General features: G+C 37.5%; 1 protein-coding gene across 2 annotated transcripts in view; it reads right to left on the reverse strand.

Moving 5' to 3' along the window:
- Window positions 1–367: 367 nt before the first annotated feature.
- Window positions 368–19878, reverse strand: part of LOC107290644 (BMP/retinoic acid-inducible neural-specific protein 3) — a 232587-nt gene continuing 213076 nt past the window's right edge. For both annotated transcript variants that reach the window (XM_015819544.1, XM_015819545.1), the window contains one exon: window positions 368–1484. In XM_015819544.1, coding sequence (XP_015675030.1) covers window positions 368–1484 — 1117 coding nt within the window. The remainder of the gene's footprint in view (window positions 1485–19878) is intronic.

Raw genomic sequence — 19878 nt, forward strand, 5'->3', positions numbered from 1 at the left:
CTGTTCAGCTACAAAATTTTATTGGTATCCTTTTATGTTCCCTCTAGAGGATGTAATGCACAAAAGCATTGCCACGGAACATATAAAATTACAAATGAAATTTATTGTAAAAAGTAGAATGTCTTCTAGACAGGTGTCAGTATTTATTTTCATTCATAAAACAAAGCCAAAAAAAATTGCAGATATAATATATTCATTTGTCAGCAAGTTCATGGGTGTAAATTGCCATCCAACGTTATTGACTGATATAAGACAGATATTGAAAAGACAATTTAAATTTACTCTTCCAGACATAAACTGTTCCACAAAAGCACTGTAAAAACGCCTCCATGATTTGTTTGTTTTCTGTTGTGCTTCACACTTATGGTTAACTACATAATTTGGTTGTGTCATAATCCACTGTGTTTGGCAATTTGGCATTGAAGGTCTGCAAAGCCGATTGAATCCTCATCACTTCACTGGTAGAAAGTTTGAGTCTATGACGCAGTAGGCATGAGAAAAGATCTAGACGACGCTGACCAGGAGGAGAAAGTTTATTTACACGGTCCCGTATCTCTAGTAGCTGTAAGAGTGCACTGTCCTGGGATCCCTGAGTGTAGGGGTAGTCCAGTTGCAAAATCAAATCTCGGATTGCTTCCGGGTCAAAGTGCATGCTGTAGCCAAACACTTGGATGCTGTTGATTTTCATATAGCCCAGGTTTCGGGAGGGATCAATAAACTCCAGGGGTTCATAATAGATGCTATCATTGCCATTGGGACCATTTGATTTTATACGACTCCTCAAGTAGATGTGGACTGTTTCAAAAAACGTCTTCCACTTGTTGCCTAGAGTCAGCGTCCAGTTATAACACTGAAGTGGTAAGTCCAGTTTAGTCCGCTCCCAGTCTGGAAAATTGTTTTCATTGACAGGCATAAACCAACTCTCAGAGTGGCTGCCTCCAAAGGGGTTGATGTAAACAGCCAGGACAGGCTCCAAGGTGCTGTTCTTCGTGAGGCAAATTTGAAGAGAGATTCCCAATATCATATGGACCAGGCTAGATTTATACTTGTTGCTCTTTAGGGTGAGAAGCATCCGTTTGCGCCAGGATGGGTCAAACCAGCTATTGAGACGCATGTCATTGCTGATGAAGATGGCATGGACCTCAATCCGGCGGTCCGCTTTCTGCAATAAATACTTCATCTCCAAATCCTGGAGGTCAGTCTCAAACCCAATGTAATGTTCTGTGGAATCTGCTACTTCAGGCTTGCAAATCCCTTGGCTCAGCATGTATCCAGTATTGCAGGTCCCACAGCGGGTACGATTGTCGGGCGCACATGTCAGGCAGGCAGAACCTTCCCCCACACTACATGGTAGGGAGCCAAGGCAAGCAAGCTGGTCATTCGGGCACGTACATGAATGAGTCTCTTCAGAAAAGCTGCCCAGCAGGCCATTTTCATTGCAGTAAAGGAAGGACTGGATGCGATTTAGCCAATAGAGAGAGGATCTGTAAAGTAAACATGAAATTAATGAATACATAGCGAGAGGTAGATCAAAGTAATAGAATTAAGCTATTTTTAATCACTTTGAAGGCAAGTATATTGAAAAACTGTCTGACATGATTCATTCAGACTAAATGAAAAACACTTTCTAAAGTGCAATGATTAAGAGAATGAGGTACAATCTTAAAAGTTCTTACTTGTAATCTTACTTCAACCATCAGTTTCCTGGAGTGTCTATAACAAAATATTATCACTCAAGTGTATAAGCACCCAACAACAAAAATAAACACTAATCCTCTATAATAGGAGAATAACTTTTCCTTGAAGCATTGAAAGGGAAATTCCTTGAAGGATTGATTCAGCTGCTTTGACAGCCTTCATAGTAGGATTCTTGGATGTGCATATGCACGCAGTCACATTGCTTTCAACCATGTACATTATGGTGGTATAAGCAAAACTTTATATAGGATACAGTTGTCTCCATACTTCAGGAATGCTTTGAAAAAAGATTACATACAGTTATCTCTTTGATGGATGATCATCAGAAAATTCCATTAAAAAAAAAAAAAGATCAGTGAAGGTAACATCATTACCATATCGTTACCAAGAAAATAACAGATATGCCCACTAATTCACCATGATTCAAACTTGTCTGGTAAAAGATTTTACCTGCAATTGAAAGCTTTGAGATAAAATATATACAAAACACCCCTTGTTATGGTACACAAGATAATATATTATACATAATATATTTATTCATGTTACAAAATGTTGTTCTTCCTTGCAGATAATATTGCAGTATCTCTCCTGCCCATTTTATAAGAAACATAGCTAAAGACATACTAGTTAAAAAAGATCTTTCCTGGATTTCTGAAAATTCCAAAATCATATTCTCAAAATTCCCTACCTCACAGCCCCATTTCTTTCCAATCATAAATTAGTTTTAAAGCTTAATCTCTGTTTAACCTTCACTATTCCAAATGCATGTCTTTTTCAAGGAGACCCAAAGTCCCTGAAACATTATCAACAACCTATATTTCAATTTGGATTGAAGAACTGGACTCCCTCAAGGTTTAATGAGTGTTGCACATTAAAACATTGGTTTTAGAAGCTGAGACACTTCAAAATGGCACTTTTCCCCTCTTGTTTTTTATGAGACCAAATATTTGCTGTACTACTACTATTACTGGGGAAAAATGGCAAAATATTCTGGATAAAATATAGTGCAATATTGTGATATTGGAATATTGTATATTTTTAGAACGTGATGAACAGACTACTAATGATATTCCTTTATGTAACTGCCATCTCATTTATCTCTCTTTCAAGAGTAAATTGAGATGACAATAGGAGCTTTTAAGCGTTCTAGATTGAACGTGGGGTCAAGATTTATATGGAAAAGATGTTTTAAGAACAAAATCAAGAAGCCACAAACTTCATTATGTATGTGCTTTCCAAAATGCTTGACTTAGTGTTAGGAATATATGCATTGTTGAAAAGAATATGATAGCTGTAGCTATACAACACTACTTAATACTGGTTTCTGTATCTAATTTGTTGCTCAACAGATGTAAAAATGTAGGAGACCAAATAACAGATAGCTTAAAACCTTTATTTACCAGAATTTTAAGCTCTGCAAGGAAGAAGTGAGGGTACTGGGTGAATTCCAGGCAGTAAATCTGGGCAAATAATCAGATCTACTCTTTGCCTAGTCTCCATCATTAATATAGCAAATGGATCTTGATTACCTTCCTACCTCTTTTCCAATAAAATTATATTCCAGGATCCAAGGAAGCATAATTCTTATACAGCATAACCTGGTTGGCAATAATATCATGACAACATTTAATGAGTTGGGTGTTCAACAATTCAACTCCTTGGATACAATTCTGCCTACTCAGTATTGACTGGAGTGCTCTAAAATTCCATCTGTTTTTTCTTTTTGTTTTTACTTTTCACTGCTTCCTTACTACACTGTACTTTAGGACTTGATGTTTCTTAGCTGGCATACCCTTCAAATTTTTCTTTGTCCTGATAAAGACATTTGGCTGTTACTTAAAGTTGCATGGGGGAGCGAAGGCAGTGTTTTTTATGGCATGAAAAAAGAGACTTTAGTAATCCCAAATGAATACCAGTTTTCCCCTATGTCTTAGTAGGTAAAACATTTGCTTTCCCACCAAAGAATGGTGGAGTCCTGGTGGCACAGTGTTTAGAATGCAGTACTCAGGCAAACTCTGCCCACAGACAGGGCTTGAGGTTTACTCAGCCTTCCATCATTGTGAGGTGGGTAAAATGATGACTCAAATTGTCGGGGGGCAATATGCTGACGTAAACCATTCAGAGCATGCTGTAAAGCACTATGGAGTCGCATATAAGTCTAAGTGCTATTGCTAAAGAATAACAAATGAGCAAATACCAATATTAGTCAATTACCTGATATAGTACCAATGAAAGAGTAAATCCTAGCCCCAAATTATAAGCTTCAAGATATTAGGTTCTAAATCCAAGAATTCATAAGACTAGATTTCCTTTGCAACTATTAGACTGCTGAAGTTTGAGATTCAAAGGAGTTTATGTTCATTACTTTTTGAGGGGTTCTCATGTCTATAATTCAAGGTATTTTTGTATCTTCAAATCAGTTTTTGATTCCTGGCAACTGCCTGGACTAGTCCCTGCAATTTCACTGGCATTTTTTTTTAAAAAAATGGTCTGTTATTGCCTCCTTCCTAGGGCCAAGAAAGTGATTGGTCCAAGGTCACCCAATGGGCTTTATGCCTCAGAAAATACTGGAATTCATGGTCTCACATTTTCTAGGCTGGTGCTTAACTACTACACTAAACTGGCTCTGCTACATGGATAATACTTGATACTTAATACTTGAAACTTTAAACAATGTTTAGCTCATATATTTGCATTATCACATTTTACTGAAGCAACTAGGCTGAATAACCACCGAGAAGCATTGACTGAAGTGGCATTTAACTGCTAGCAAATTGAATGGGAAAAAAACTCTATTTTTTTTTTCCAGGCTGGCAATACTGTATACAGTACACTATATTTTTGCACAGACTCCTGGGTTAAAAAAATATTAGACAGGTGGGTGAAGGAATCTAGTGATCTGTGACAAACTGTAATTCAATCATTTTAACATATTATACTCATGAGACGATATGATTTCAAGCATGTATCACTCTAGAATAATCTCTTATGAAGATCATAATGCCTCCATGCTGTAAGACAAAAACATCTGGCCACATTAGAGTTATTTGTCAGTCAGGGAGATCACCCTGGATCCTCAACAAAAATGAGTTGAAAGGTACAGCTTGTACACTACAGAAATATGCCTGTATTTTCTGATTTCACTCTTTCCTATCCTCCCTCCCTCCCCTTTGCTTTTCTTTGTTTTATGCTGTTCTGTTTTAGACTTCAAACCAGAGGACAGAGACTGCCGTTATTGATCTGTAGGCTGTTCTGGAGTCTTTCTGGCGAAAAAATGGGATTCAAATGTTTTAAGTACATAAACGTTAGCTTTCAGGGAGCCCCTGGAGTAAATTCTTATGTTTCACAAAGAGCTCTTCAAATGGTTGAGTTTGATGTTGAGCTATATTGCAACCAAATCACAATTATGCTTTATACTTCAAAGTATCAGAACAAAATAGATACACACAGAGAGAAAGAGAGGTTATTACAAGCCTGTAATAATATTAGGATATACCCACTAGTCTTAATTAAATATTAAACAAAATTATTTTGGCTGATAATGACCTTTATTCCAAATACTGTGATGATGATCCAAATGTGAGTAATTCAAGCAGATTTTCATTATAGCCTCATGTTTAGAACTGAGGCTTTAATTTTTGAAAGTGATGCTGACAAGACCACCTTGTGTATGAAGAGCATAAAGTGCAAGAATGCATACGTGCTCATTCAGTCTCTGAAAAATTTAAGCTAAACTTGCTTAAATGCCACTTTTACTGCAATCTTTACATATTGTTTCCTTGACTTATCTGTGTATGTAGCTTGAGTCAAGCTACAATTCAACATCATTGTATTTTAGTTCAATTTGTCTGAATGTACTGAATTATTATTGGAGCAAATGGAAGGCAGTTAGTGAACTTTGGCTATTTAAAAAAAAAAACACCTTGAGTGTGTGAGGTTTGGCTAGGCCTAGATAGAAAGCTAAATTGAAGATTGGCAAGTTTAAAAAAAAAATCCTTAAAAATGTCAATTGCAAATAACTTGCATTATTGCCAAGAAATCAACATGGATATGTCCACATAATTATCAGGAGTCAAACTTAATATTGCACTGATATATTGTATTAAGTAATATATCATGAAACCATCTCTGAATGTATTATTTTTAAAGTGGTATAAGCTTCACCACATATTTTGCTAATGCATTTGAGAGACTTAATGCTGTTGATTCCTAACATATGTAGCTCTGTAAAAAGACTTTGATTGATTCTGTCTCAGCCATGCCATTCTACCAATTTCAGGTAAATATGGTGAAGGACAATGGATGGAAATGGCTTTGTCTGTTGTCAAGCTTTCTAGGGGTTGGCGCAGTGCTGCAGTGGTTAGAATGCAGTATTGCAGGCTAATTCTGCCAAATGCCAGCAGTTCAATTCTCATTGGCACAAGGTTGACTCAGCCTTCCATCTTCCGATGTCAGTAAAATGAGGACCCAGATTGTTGGGGACAATATGTTGATTCATAGTACTATAAAGCACTATGAAGCGGCATATAAGTTTAAGTGCTATTGCTATAATTCTTTGTTTCAGAATTAAAGATAATATAGAATTACCTCTTTAAGTCAGTTCAAATTCCGAAAATAGAATTTCAGAATATCTAGTGGTTGGAGTCATATAAGGGTTAAACCAGGAATAAACAACTTTTTACGGACAGAGAACTACTGCTCATTTCTTTGAAAAGGTTAAGAACCACAGTGTCCTTTCTGGTGACATCAACAGAATGTGCAGTTTTGATATTAGTTTTAATTCTCCTATAGCTGCCAATCTCTTAATAAGTATCATAAGATTATGAATTACTTATAAGGTTGTGTGTTCTTTCCATGATCTTCTACCTGTGCAATTTCTTCCTTTAATATTCTAATCGTGATATTCGATTGTATTTGTATCAGTAATGTTAATTACTCATAACTGTCATGGTCCAGGTTCAAGACTCAGATTCTGAGTCTGAATCTGATGCTGAAGAAGCTCTTCCAATAGATTGTGAAATGCCAGTCTCAAGAAGGACAAAGCCAGGAATCCTATAAGACTAATCAAACAGAGGTACCACCTGAGCAGCTGGAAAAATCAAATGAGGATGGCATAAAGACTCCACAGTACCCGTACAAAATGAATAAAGAGGAGAGCAGAACAATGAAGGTCTATGAGGCTCCTTGACAAGCAAAGGAGTAAACCTTCTAATTAGTGACAGCTGGCTACAGCCTTATATATGAAACAGCTCTGAACATGTTCTTTTTGCTAGAAAAAATGCCTGCCATCTGACTTCTGGTTCGTATGTTACTCCTGGGTATGGATTCTATCCATGAACCCCTGACCTTTGGAGTGGATGACAACCTTGGCCTGGTTCTTTAAAACTTGGATCGAAGTTGGAGGATTTTCGTGCACACTGGTTGTAAAACCAAGCAGGCAAGTCTTTGCATTGTTTGCATTCCTTTGCTTCACTGTTAACTCTTGAAAATTAAAAATCTCCTGAGAAATATGTGTCTATGTGTGATGAAACCTGAAGCTGGATATACAACCCATATTTTTATATATACTAAAAACTGCAGTTTCAATCTCTTATTTATGAGGGAAGTTCTCTTTGTGTTAACTCTGGTTTGTGTTAAGGCATATGATGTGAAGGTATGATTAATTAGGGGAAGGGAAATAATTTCTCAAAAAAATGAAGGGTGGAAAAGAGCATGCACTCTTATTCTATGGTTTATATATAATGTTATATGCAATCAAGTTGTACCAAAACTAAACTTGATTAGATAGGTCTTCAACTAGGAAGATATTTCTGTGCCAAGAATTGCCCTACAATTTGGAATTCAGCATATGATTTGGAGTAATCCCATAATCAGTTTTCAATCACATTCAATAGCTACTCTTTGATCACTTCAGAAAACAATTGTGTTGTAAGTGCTGAATAAAATCTTTTCTTATTCTCCATTTTTAAATAATATGTTGGATGCTGCCTCCTGGAAATACTGCATGGATTTGGAGTTTGATGAAATAAGTACAGAAATCATGAGTTTGTGGAATTTTCTCCCATTAAAAAAAATTACCTTCCAGTCTTTTTTGTATTAGATGAACAATATTTTTCTTCAAAGCAGGCCTTCTAAAAAATCTGCATCTGCAGTGTGCATATGATATGGCAGATTCACTGATCCTTTCTGGCAGGACAAATAAATGCTCTGCTTTTCAATCCTCCTCTGTCATTTCCCTTCTCACCTTCTGGATTTTAAACTTTTCTTTTCCTTCTAAAGGACATGTGGCCATATCCACCTTTATCACTTTTTATGACCCTTAGCCAGTGTGTTTACAGTAGGTGCAACTCAAAATAGCCACAAAGATCAAGTGTCTATGGCCCAAAGTCAGGCCATAGCCCATTCGGAACTGAGCCACCCAAGTGGTGGGTGAGCGTGCAAAGCTTCATCTATGAAAGTGGTGCACGTGTATGTGCACAAAACCATCTCCTCTCCCCCTCGCTGCTGCTGCCACTGTGTCATGCCCCCCTCGGAGCCTGAATCTGCTGAGGAAGATGAGCTGGAACTGAAGCCGACAGAGACAGAAGGGGAGGAGCAGGCCAAGGCAGGCCAGGGCCTTTCAGGATTGGGACACTTGAAGGCAGGGAGGAACAGGGGCAGGATGAGCATGAGAGACAGAGCTCAGGCGATGAGCAAGGGCTACCCCTCCTGATCCTAGAGCACGGAGAGTGGAGAGAAGGAGGGAACAATGCAGGCAGGCCAGACTACTCGGGAGGAGAGGCCTGCCCCTCTACAAAGACACACCTGGGGACTAAGACTTAAGGAGACGCTGTGGGGAGGGGCATTTGTCAGGAACAATGCTGAATTATTGGAGGTTTGTGTGCCATTGCCGACGTTGGAAACAACACTCTGATCTCTTGTTATTTCTACTTGTAAGCCCTGAAACTCTGACCATTGGACTGACCATTGGACTTGATTTGGTGCTCCAAACCTCAGTCTGAATTTTGGCTTCTCTTCTGAAACTACTCAGGTAAGCTTGTATTTCCACTGACTGGTTAGATTTGGATGTATGTTCCTTTCTTTGTTATCTACTTGGCCTTGAGTAAATTGCTGTTCTAATCCAAAAAACTTTTGAAACTACTTGCAGCCAGAGGTGAGTTTGTGTGTATGTGTATCATTACTTTTTCTGGACTTGCCAGGAACATGGGAACATTTGGGGAACATTTGGAGCAATAAACGGGTGGTTTGAACTGCCAGCTGACTATGTTGCCCCTGTGCCGTGCCCTGGGTCATCACACACTGCTTCCTCCTGTCTGCCAAGACAGAAAGGTTGGAGAGAACTGTTCTAGAGAGTCCCCCCTTTTTTTAATGGAATAGCTTTAGGACTTTGCCTCAATTACCGACACTGAAAGCCACAGGCAACCTCAGATAAATATTTCACACAAATATGGAGGTGGCTAAATACTTGTGTAATATGGAGGAATTAATTTAGATCCCAATATATTCATATCTGTTTTATTCTAAAACAGCCTGTTGTATAACGGCTTATTTAGTTTAGTTAATTAGATGGATCAGTACATTGCTGTCCTTGTGTCTGGGCACATATGACAAACTATAAATATTTTTATTTAAAAGTAATTCCCAATAAGTTAGTAGGACTTATTATCACATGCAGTTAGAGGATTGCAGCCTTCAAATACTTAAATGGGTGATCCTTAGAGAGAAACCAAACATTAACAAATTTATTGCGGAATATATTTATTGGAAAATGTTAATACTTTTATCTAAAGACTTTGGACTATTCAAGGCCATGGCAAAACACCTGCCTTAATTAGCCTGTGACCTTCAAGTCATTATATTGTGCTAACCTGCTGCTGGTTAGGTGAAGTCTGGTGGAGTGTTTGTGTCTTATGGCTCCCCAATATTTCAGTAGATGAAAAACAAGAAAATGGGAAAAAAGGCACTTTAACCTTTAAAAAGGTAGTTTTCATTATTTTTAATTAAGCTCATCAAACCTAAGTACCATATCAGCCAGATAAGGAACAGCTGTCGGTGAAGATCTTGTAGTGTTTTCTTATCTTCTTAACAACAGATTTGCCCTCTTTGGTTGCTTATTGATTAAACAAAGTCACATAAAATTTGTGAGCCTCTCTGAAAGTTCACCACATTTCTTTCTGAGAAACTTGACATTTGCTATCAATTTCCTGTATTTGGATGTTTTCCATGCAAATGCTATTTCCTTAAAGTGTTCTCTAGAATGGCATATGCTAATACATTGCAGGTACAGAATGCCAAAGGTGGGCTTGTGGATGCCATGCAGACTTTTCAGTGAACATGGAAACTACTCCACTGTCCTTGTCTCTGTACTGGATTTTGAGATGGTTTTGCCAAGGTCTCTCTCTGGATATGGGGACTGTAGCTTACTGAATCTTGCTTTCAGGTTGGCCTTAATTCTTTCAAAAATTGGTACAGATTTTGTGAACATGAAACTGTCATGAAACTTGACTACATCTTTTTTTCTTCTCAACAGTTGCTATTTTCTACCAATATGATTTCACAACATCACTACTTCTCATTACCCTACACGTCAATCAAAGGTTATTTCTGTACAGATGCATTGAGTCATAGGGTAGCTTTGGATCCTTTTGCATAGATTTTATTTCTGAATGTCAACCTCCAGCTCAAGTATCCAAATTAAGTACAGGATTTCTTTCATTTCTGAAAATCTTACTGGTTTAAAAAATACGTGACATGGTATAGGCGAAGGAAAACTAACACTAAAATCCCAAGACATCTAACCAAAGCATATAATAATGACATTCCCAGACAAACCAGATGTCCACATAGTTCATGTAAACACCTTCTCGTTGTTTTGAAAACAATTTATGAAATAACTGGCAAGGAGACATACTGTAGTGTTCCTAACTCCTTTCCATCATGCTGTGAATTGATACATAGGGAGGAACAGAAACTGAAACATGATTATAAATGTACTAACAGAGATGTCTATCTGATGTGACTTGCAAAAATCCAGACACTAGATACAGAAGGCTCCTGATTTGCCTTATTCGTAGAGGTAAAACTAATCAGATAGATAAGAGGTAAATGATAGCGATGATAGATGATTATACTTTCCTAAGAAAACATTAAATGAAATTTATTTTTTTCATAAATCTTTACAAAGTTTGAAAAAATGTATGACAAACCAATTGGTTAGATCCAAGATTAAGAATCCAAGGAAATCCAGAGAAATATAGAGAAGGGGAGAGACACTGGCTAATTTATTGCTATGGATTCAGCTTAAAATCATTTTGGGTTGGATAGATTTTTACCTTAGGTATCAAAAAGGAAATTGGCTAAGTGGATCTGAGAATAACTAAGTAAGTTTTGTATGAGTTTACAATAGCAAGGAATATATGTGATGCCACTAATCCAGGCATGTCAAAGTCGTGACGTCACATGATGTCGCATGACGTATCGGGACTTTTTCCACATTGCCGGCAATGGGGTGGGTGCGGTTTCGGCGTGACGCATCTGGCCCATGGGCTGGCAGTTTGACATGCCTGCACTAATCAAACAACTCGTTGTCATCAACATAGTGCAAAATGATATCAATATTTGTTGTTACATAGAAAGACAAGAAACAATGGATGGAAACTAACCAAGAAGAGAAGTGACCTAGAACTAAAGAGAAATTTCCTAACAGTGAGAGCAATCAATCAAAGGAACAGCTCACCTTCAGAAGTTGTGTGTGCTCCATCACCGGAGGCTTTCAAAAAGAGACTGGATAACCATTTATCTAAAATGGTATAGAGCTGGGGTAGGCAACCTTGGCTCTTTTATGACTCGTGGACTTCAACTCCCAGAATTCCTGAGCCAGCATGGCTCAGCTTGGAAACCTCTCCCTTTCCTCTCAGCATGGCTGGCTCAGGAATTCTGGGAGTTGAAGTCCACGAGTCATAAAAGAGCCAAGGTTGCCTACCCTTGGTATAGAGTCTCCTGCTCAATCAGGAGAATTGGACTAGAAGACCTCCGAGGTCCCTTCCAACTCTATTATTCTATGTTCTAGTATTTAGTGTTAAAAAGGGTAGCTCTTTCAAAATAATTGCATATAAGGCTATACTATTATCAGGAATAAGGTTGTACTGGTCTACTTAAGCAGTATTATTAAGTGTTGTCCTTACTTTGTACATTTTACTGAGGGGAATATGTAAACTTTAAAAACAGAAGCATTTTTAAAATTCCTCTTTATTTGAAAATGACAAGAAGCTCTTGAAAGGCTTAATAGGATGTATGTGCTTTTCATAGCACTTTCTTAAAAGCTATAATTAATAAAAGGGAAATGAATTTGAGAAATCAATGTTTGCTGTTTTGGAAAATAAAATAGTCCATTAAAATATGTTCTGACAAGAGAAAATATAGAGATAAAATTTTTGAGTCTGCTGTAGGCATATATTTATATGTTTGGTGGTGTGAAATTACTTTTAACATTTTGTGAGCTTCAATAAATTTGTTGTTTAAAGGAAAATTATGTTGATGATGCATTACTTTTTCTACTGTAATCCTTAGATAACAGGTCCTTAGCTGAACTGATAACAGTCTGTGGAATTTTAGGACTGCTCGGTGCTATTTTCTTATTACATTTTCTGGCACAAACTTGCCCATTCAAATGAAGGCAGCTAAAAAGCAGCAATGGTTACAGTAGCACAAAAAAACCCAACCCTAATATAAAAGGTGACAAATGCATGTGCATGCATGCTGGCAGCTGGATTGTTACTTTTTGGCTGGTTGCCTACCATTTCTTAACCATACTTTAGTACATAGATGTCAAACTCGCCACGTCATGTGACGTGTCGTGACATTTTTTGCATTGCCATAGCTGGGGTGACCGCGGTCTCCGTATGATGCAACCGGTTCGTGGGCTGGCAGTTTGACACTCCTACTTTAGTGAATAAACCAAAGTCTGAATTATAAGCTATGCTTTTTACAACTTATAAACTGTAATGGCTGGATTCACACAAGGCATGAAGTGACAACTAAAGAAATCACATTATTTCTGAGAATTATGGATGAACCTATTCATAGATAATCATATTATCTATGTTTATTGGAAAGGGGACTTGGGGAGATACTACAGCCCCCATTAGCAATATCTTTAAAAAGCAGTCGTAAAGGCACCAAAGCCAGTTTGGTTTAGTGATTAAAGTACCAGTCTAGGAACAGCAAAACTGAGTTCTAATCTTAATCTTGTCTTGGGCACAAAGCCAACTGAGTAACTTTGAGCCAATCATTCTCATGTTTTAGGAAGAAGAAGACAATGGCAAACCACTTCTAAAATCATACCAAGAAAACTGCAGGGACTTGTCCTGGCAGTCACCAAGAGGCAAGACTAACTTGAAAATAATAATAAAAAAGCACTAGTATAGAATGCTGGGGACATCTCAGAAGGAATGACCAGGAGGCTGGTTTGAGACATGTCAAAACAACATCAGCGAAATCATTAGCTAAAAGAAACTTACCAGTAGATTCATACTTCTAAGCAGCACTGAAATAAGCAGAAATATCCAGAATGCATCAACATTTAATGATATTTTTTCATATGCAAATTTTAGATGTGGATGGGTGGGTGGATCTCCAATGGATTCAGAAATTTTAAAGTATATTTTTAGGAATTTTATTACTTATTTGTATGATAAAGACAGTTGGTTTTAGAAGGTTGGGGAGCAGTGATGTGGACAATTACAGAAGTGTGCAATTACAGAAGATTATTGAAGTACCACTAGCTAAAGCTTTAATCCCAGGGCTTCAATGGTGTTCCTACAGTGCTGAGGATTTTCTCCTGGGCTGAATGAATTTCACTGAATAGCAATGCGAAAAGGTTATGTCTTCAGGCACAAATCTCATAGCCATTAAGTTGCCAATCAGAAATTCAATTCGTCAAACTTTTTTTTGATTTCCTGCTTACAATCTCTTTGGCGAAGAATGGTTGTCTTGCATTTATATATAATGAACATTTAAAGCTCTGCAAAATATTTCATTTGGGTTCTTTTCTGTCAATTGTTGCCTATGATGTTTTCCTGCAAGCTGTAATCTCTTCCCTTACATGCCCAGCAATTACTATGTTCAGTTGTTGGGATTTCTGGCAAGCTGAAAAGGTTTGTTGGTAGATAATAAGTGCTGATGGCAACGTATATTCTCTTGCTTTGATGAGTCATCATGCTTTTTCTGACATATAATCTTTCTCTACTGGGTAGAAAGTGGAAATACAAATTCTAATATAACATTTGCAGAACTTTAAAGTTGTAAAAACTAGGACTGATTATACAATGCATTTGAAAGAAGCTGATCCTTTTTACTCCATGGTTGGATGAACTAAAGGAAATTATTTAAACCAAGAAGTGCTACATGCCAGATTTTACAGCAGCAGGCACTGGAGTTACAATTTCACAATTTTATTAAAAGTCTGCAGTCAAGAAATTGCTTCAGTTCTGTTTCTAGCCTTTTCTTCCAGGCTTCCATCTATCCTTCCTTATGAGTCTTCTTAATCAGACTACTTAATCAGACTACTCAGTGGTGGGATTCAAATATGTGAACAACCGGTTCTCTGTGTGGATGGCACTTCCGGAAGTCCATTCTGGGCCTGGGCAACAAAAAATTAGCTACCGGTTCTGGTGAACTGGTGCGAATTGCCTGAATCCCACCACTGCCTTATCTGCATTTCTTCCAGTTATATTTAAAAAACAAAACAAAACACTTTTTTTAACACTAATTCTGCCCCGCTTCTAGACTATACATTTTATTTAAACTCAGCCAAATATACTTTAGCAAAAGCCAGGCTATTGTTAGTCTGATAACTTTGTTCTCTGAAACATCCATGAATACTCATTCAGTGCCTTCACGTAAGGTCATCTAACTCTGGCCTGTGATATGAGATAATGTTTTGGGGGATTCCCCAGACAAAGTGAATAAATAAAACAATTGCAATGAAAGGCACGGTATCATATTATATTACCTATTACCCAGAAAAGAAGACTAGAGGATACTGAGCACATATTTCATATCCAGAAGACATATCTGCCAAAATGCTCAATGCACAGGTTCAGAAACCTGAAAAAGTTTCACAGGGACGGTCATGACAAGATCTACAGAGTAAATGTACATATTTTATTTTGACCCACATTGGACAAGCATGTGCTTGGTGAGCCTGGCTTTGTCAAACCAGTTGAATTGGGTCAGCATGCCTCAGTTATGAATTCAGAGGAAATATCAAATTCTACCTAACCTATTGAAATTACCTTACTTATAATCTCCAAACAGAAAAAAAGCCTAGATAATTAATCAATCTCCTATGCTTGAAATGCATAATTGCTGAAGTTCACTTCTGGTCATTGTTACAAGGATAGAATAAATTATGCTATAAAATACCTACCTATCTAATGCATATTATATCATATATCATAATTCAAGCTGTGTAATTCCAGCATGGCATTTAGCTAGAAACAATATGCCCAAGATCTTAAGCGGTATCCAGCAGTTCCATATTACACAAAGCTTTGGGGGATTTTTATTCTTTATTTCTGCAAAATAACCCTGTATCCCATAAAACTAAGGATAATTTTAAAAGTATTTTGAATTGTTCAAACGAAAGAAGGGGGAATCAATAAATCCACAGGCTGCTCCCAAATTCAAAGCCGCACCTTCTCTCTCTCTCTCTCTCTCTCTCTCTCTCTCTCTTGACAATTCAATTATTTAGTCAGAATTTGGAATAAAATCTCATTCCATGTGAGGAAAGAAAATCCTTTTTTTTTCTTGCTTGAGGTGCTTAACAGAACTGTGAAGATTTATCTGAAGTGCAGTGTCATCAGCTTTTTCCAAATAATATGGCTGCATTTATCTAAAATAACTGTAGGCCTCTATGCCCAAGATAACTAAGCTATTCAGGCCTATGAAATCATTTCCCCCCCTTGCCAAGATTCACAGGTGCGCTTGTAGAGAGATTCTTTATTATATGTTAGTCTTTCCCTTCAGGACACTAATCTCCATTCACCAAAGATTTAAAAGAAAAAAGCCCTTTCCTTCTGCAGGGGGAGACTCTGTTTTTAATATGCAAACTTAATCCTGCTATGAGTAACAGTAGTAACAGTAGTTTTTTTTTTTTTAAAGGATCTAGAAATGATTTTTTTCTCCCCACCTCAATAAAACTCTACTCATTTAGAAAGTGTTTCTCCCCCAAAAGAATTCTCACTATGTTCATAAAAAAATCAACAACAATCCCTTATTGTGTCAACAACCACCACCATCAACACCACAAAATATTTTAATGTATCTACTGTTGCTTACTTAATAGATATTTTATGCAGCCTTTAGTTTGAATATTTATACAAGTTGAAAACTACAGATTAAAACTAAAGGCATAACTCCCTGCTTTTCCTATGACGAATGCTGTTATTCACAAACCCCAAAAGACACTACATGAAATCTGAGATATCACCAAAAATACATGGATGTATGTAACACATGGGAAATCATAAAATATACAAGGACAAGTGTATTTAACTGTAATTAATTTATCCCTAAAATAAATCTAAACTTTGTTTTTCTACTAGTTTGCCTACATTTAGGAATATCAATTTCTCGTATATGCTATTCAAAGTTGAAGTACAGCCCTAGCTAGAATAAAGTTGCCCAGCTTTGATCAAGATGTAAAAAGTAGGAAGCCAATTTATTTTTCCAAATGATTATCTGAAAGTCATCTGATTTTTATATAGGAATGAAATACACTATAGAAACCAAAGAAAGAACTAGTGCAGGGGTGTCAAACTGCCGGCCCACGGGCTGGATGCGTCATGCCGAAACTGCGCCCACCCCATTGCCGGCAATGGAAAAAAAGTCACAATACATCATGACACATCACATGACATTACGAGTTTGACACCCCTGAACTAGTGGAAAGGTGAAATGGATCAGGGGTAATAGGTGATCCTGAAATTACACAAGACAGGCTTTGTTGGTTAAGAAATATTGTATGCATGGATGGATGGGATTTTAAGCACTTTTTTTCTCTCTTAAATATAAAATTTAATCCTTAAAATTTCTTTGATTCTGCGCTCTCCTTGAGAGGTCAGGTCAATACAATGGCAAGGAGTTATTTTTTCTGGTGGTGAATAATTTACCAATCACATCCCAGCCTAGTAAGTAAGGCCTGATCAAGCTACACCTAGTCCTTGTATTATGTCCACAATTGATCCCAAACATTCTGTTGCTAAGCAAGACAGTTAAATGAGTTTTGCCCCATTTTATGACCTCTCTTGCAAGAATTGTTAAGTGTATTAATGCAGTTGTTAATCTGGCTTCCCCATTGACTTTGCTCATCAGAACATCACAAAAGGGGATCACATGGCCCCAGGACATTGGAAGTGTCATAAATATAAGTCAGTTGCCAAGTGTCCAAATTTTGAGTACGTGAGCATGGGGATGCTGCAACAGTTGTAAGCGTGAAAAATGGCCATAAGTCACTTTTTTTCCCAGTGCCACTGCATCTTCAAATAGTCACTAAATGAACTGTTGGAAGTCGAGGATAACCTGTACTGTTCTGGTTTCCTCCTGCTTTGACTATTGTAATACCTTGTATGTAGAGATGTTATTAAAGAATCTCAGAAATTACAGCACGTTCAGAGTCAATATTAAGCTTCTGTAGCCTTTACAGCTGAAATGAATGAGTGCCTTTGAGAATCAGGTTGTTGTTGAGGGAGGAACTGTTTGCTAAACCTAAAATCTAAACAGATCTTCTCTTTCTTTCTTTGCCTCTTCAGTTCCACCTCCCTTCCTCTCCATTCTGTTCAGTTGAATATCCCCTTTCCCTTCCTTTCTGTTTCAGTGCAGTTATTTCATTTCTTACATTTCCACTTTCTTTCCTTCTTCTTATTGTTGGATGATCCTGCTAGAAGAAGGGAGGAAAAATGGTCGTGTATGTGATGTGCGTTTCCCAATGTGCTTTGTGTAGGAAAAACAGAATGATTGGGGTGTGCAGATGATGACCAATTACCTGTAGAACTGGATAACCACATGTCTAGGCAATTAATCAGCAGACACTAATGTAATAAATGTTAATTTTATTCTTCTAGTTGTGCTTTCCCCCGTCCCCAAAGTATATAGAATGCACAAACATGCAGGTATGCACACCCAGGCATACCTGCATGTCACATGGCACAGCCACACATAAATTGAGGAGGGAAAATATATCCAGGACTGTGAGATTTCAGCTGAAACTGGCAATGGTTGGAAATAAAGGGGAGCTGGACACTACACAGGATTTGTCTAGGTCCGTACATTTATTGTTTTTTTAGTATTCTTCTTAAATTTAGAGTTGTTTACCAATGGATATATATGGTATTAAATAGCTCAAAGCAGTCTAAAGTATGGAATGACTCTTTAAGAAGGCTGAGCATGCAGATGTCAACACAGAATACAACATAAGGGTTATGGAATTACATGGCTGGGTCTTGAATAAATAGCATGCTACTCTGCCACAGTCTTGTCAAAGGTCACCCTAGCACAAAGTCCAGATATAACAAAGGAACACACAGCACTGTTTTTCAATTCCACTCAGAACATTATGAACTATAACTTTGGTGGTCTAATTTGCCTGACATTTTATGTTTACTCATGAGCAAAAAAAAAAAGAAAAATATATTCTCCAGTTTGACTACATCCTCTCCTTACTTAGATAGTTGCTGGCCAATGAAATCTGGGAATTAAAATAAGTTCATCTTATGCCTGAAAGGCAAAGAAGAATTCAGGTACTCCTTGGTTACCTGTCATTTGTTCAACAACTATGTAAAATTATGATGACACTGAATGAAGAGACTTGTGACTGTTTCTTGAAACTGCAATTGACATGGCATCCCATAATCACATGATCATGATTGTGATTTGGGCCCTTGGCTTGCATTTACAAATATCACAGCTTCCCATAATAATTTATTGCCATTCATAATAATTTATTGCTTTCAATAAGCAAGGTTATTGGGGAAACTGGCAGAAAGACACAAGTTGTGGTCACATGATGTCACACCTAAGCCTTGATCATTTGCTTAATGGTTGCAAAATTACTATTATGTACACTTTTGTGGATTATAGTTCATTTCCTCTTATTTATAAATTTATTAAAATTTATAAAGCCACCAATCAGCAACAAAACTGTATGTGATGATAAACTGTAAAACAATATCAACAATCATAAAAATACCCAGGGGTCCTTATTAAAAACTCAGAGGACACCCATGCTGAAAGGCTCCCAAGGTTGGAGCTGTCCAAATATTGGAGGGGAGGTTGTTTCACAGTGTAGGTGTCATTACACAGTCAACTTGCCATGGCCAACTCGCCACAGTCAACTTGCTGCGGGACATCTTGCCACAGCCAATTCTCCACAGGACAACTCATTGCTGGACAAAATTTAACTAATAATAAAGAAATGATGGAGCAGAATCATTAAAGAAAGAATGCAAAAGGAGGGACAAAATGAAATGTGATTGACAAAAAAATAACATATTTTTTATTTATTTTAAATAATTAAATAAATTTGTTAAATTGTTCCGCAGTGAGTTGTTCCATGGCAAGTTGGCTACGGTGAATTGGCTGTGGCAATTTGTCCCTTTCCCACACAGAAAACATTTCCAAGGATCCACCAGGGGCATTGTCTCACCAAGACAATGCATAGCATGTCCATTCTGCCAGATCTGGTGGGGTAGACAGAAACTATCAAGAACAAGCAGCCCCACAATTAGCTGGTCCTGTGATGTGCAGGGCTTTAAAAGTGACAATCAGCACCTTGAATTGTATCCAGAAGCATCCTGGAAACCAATGCAACTCACAATGATGCTACATGGGTGTACTATGCTGCATGTATTGCTGCATTCTGGACTAGCTGAAGTTTCCAAATGCATTTCAAGGGCAGCCCCATGTAGAAGGCATTGCAGTAGTCCAGTCAGAAGGTGATTGCATGATTTTATTGTTTTAAAAGCTTTCTTTGATAGCCGTGAGCCACCAAGAGTAATTGGAAGTTGAGAGCCCTATAAATTTAATAAGTAATAATAACTATAACCACGAGGAATGCCTCCCAGTGAAGAAACAGGCTCAAGATTCACAATATGTATTTATGCAAAGGCCTTCTTGGTTGTG

The sequence above is a fragment of the Protobothrops mucrosquamatus genome, unplaced genomic scaffold (genome assembly GCF_001527695.2).
Source record: "Protobothrops mucrosquamatus isolate PMUCROS unplaced genomic scaffold, P.Mucros_1.0 scaffold943, whole genome shotgun sequence".
Classification (NCBI taxonomy): Eukaryota; Metazoa; Chordata; class Lepidosauria; order Squamata; family Viperidae; genus Protobothrops; species Protobothrops mucrosquamatus.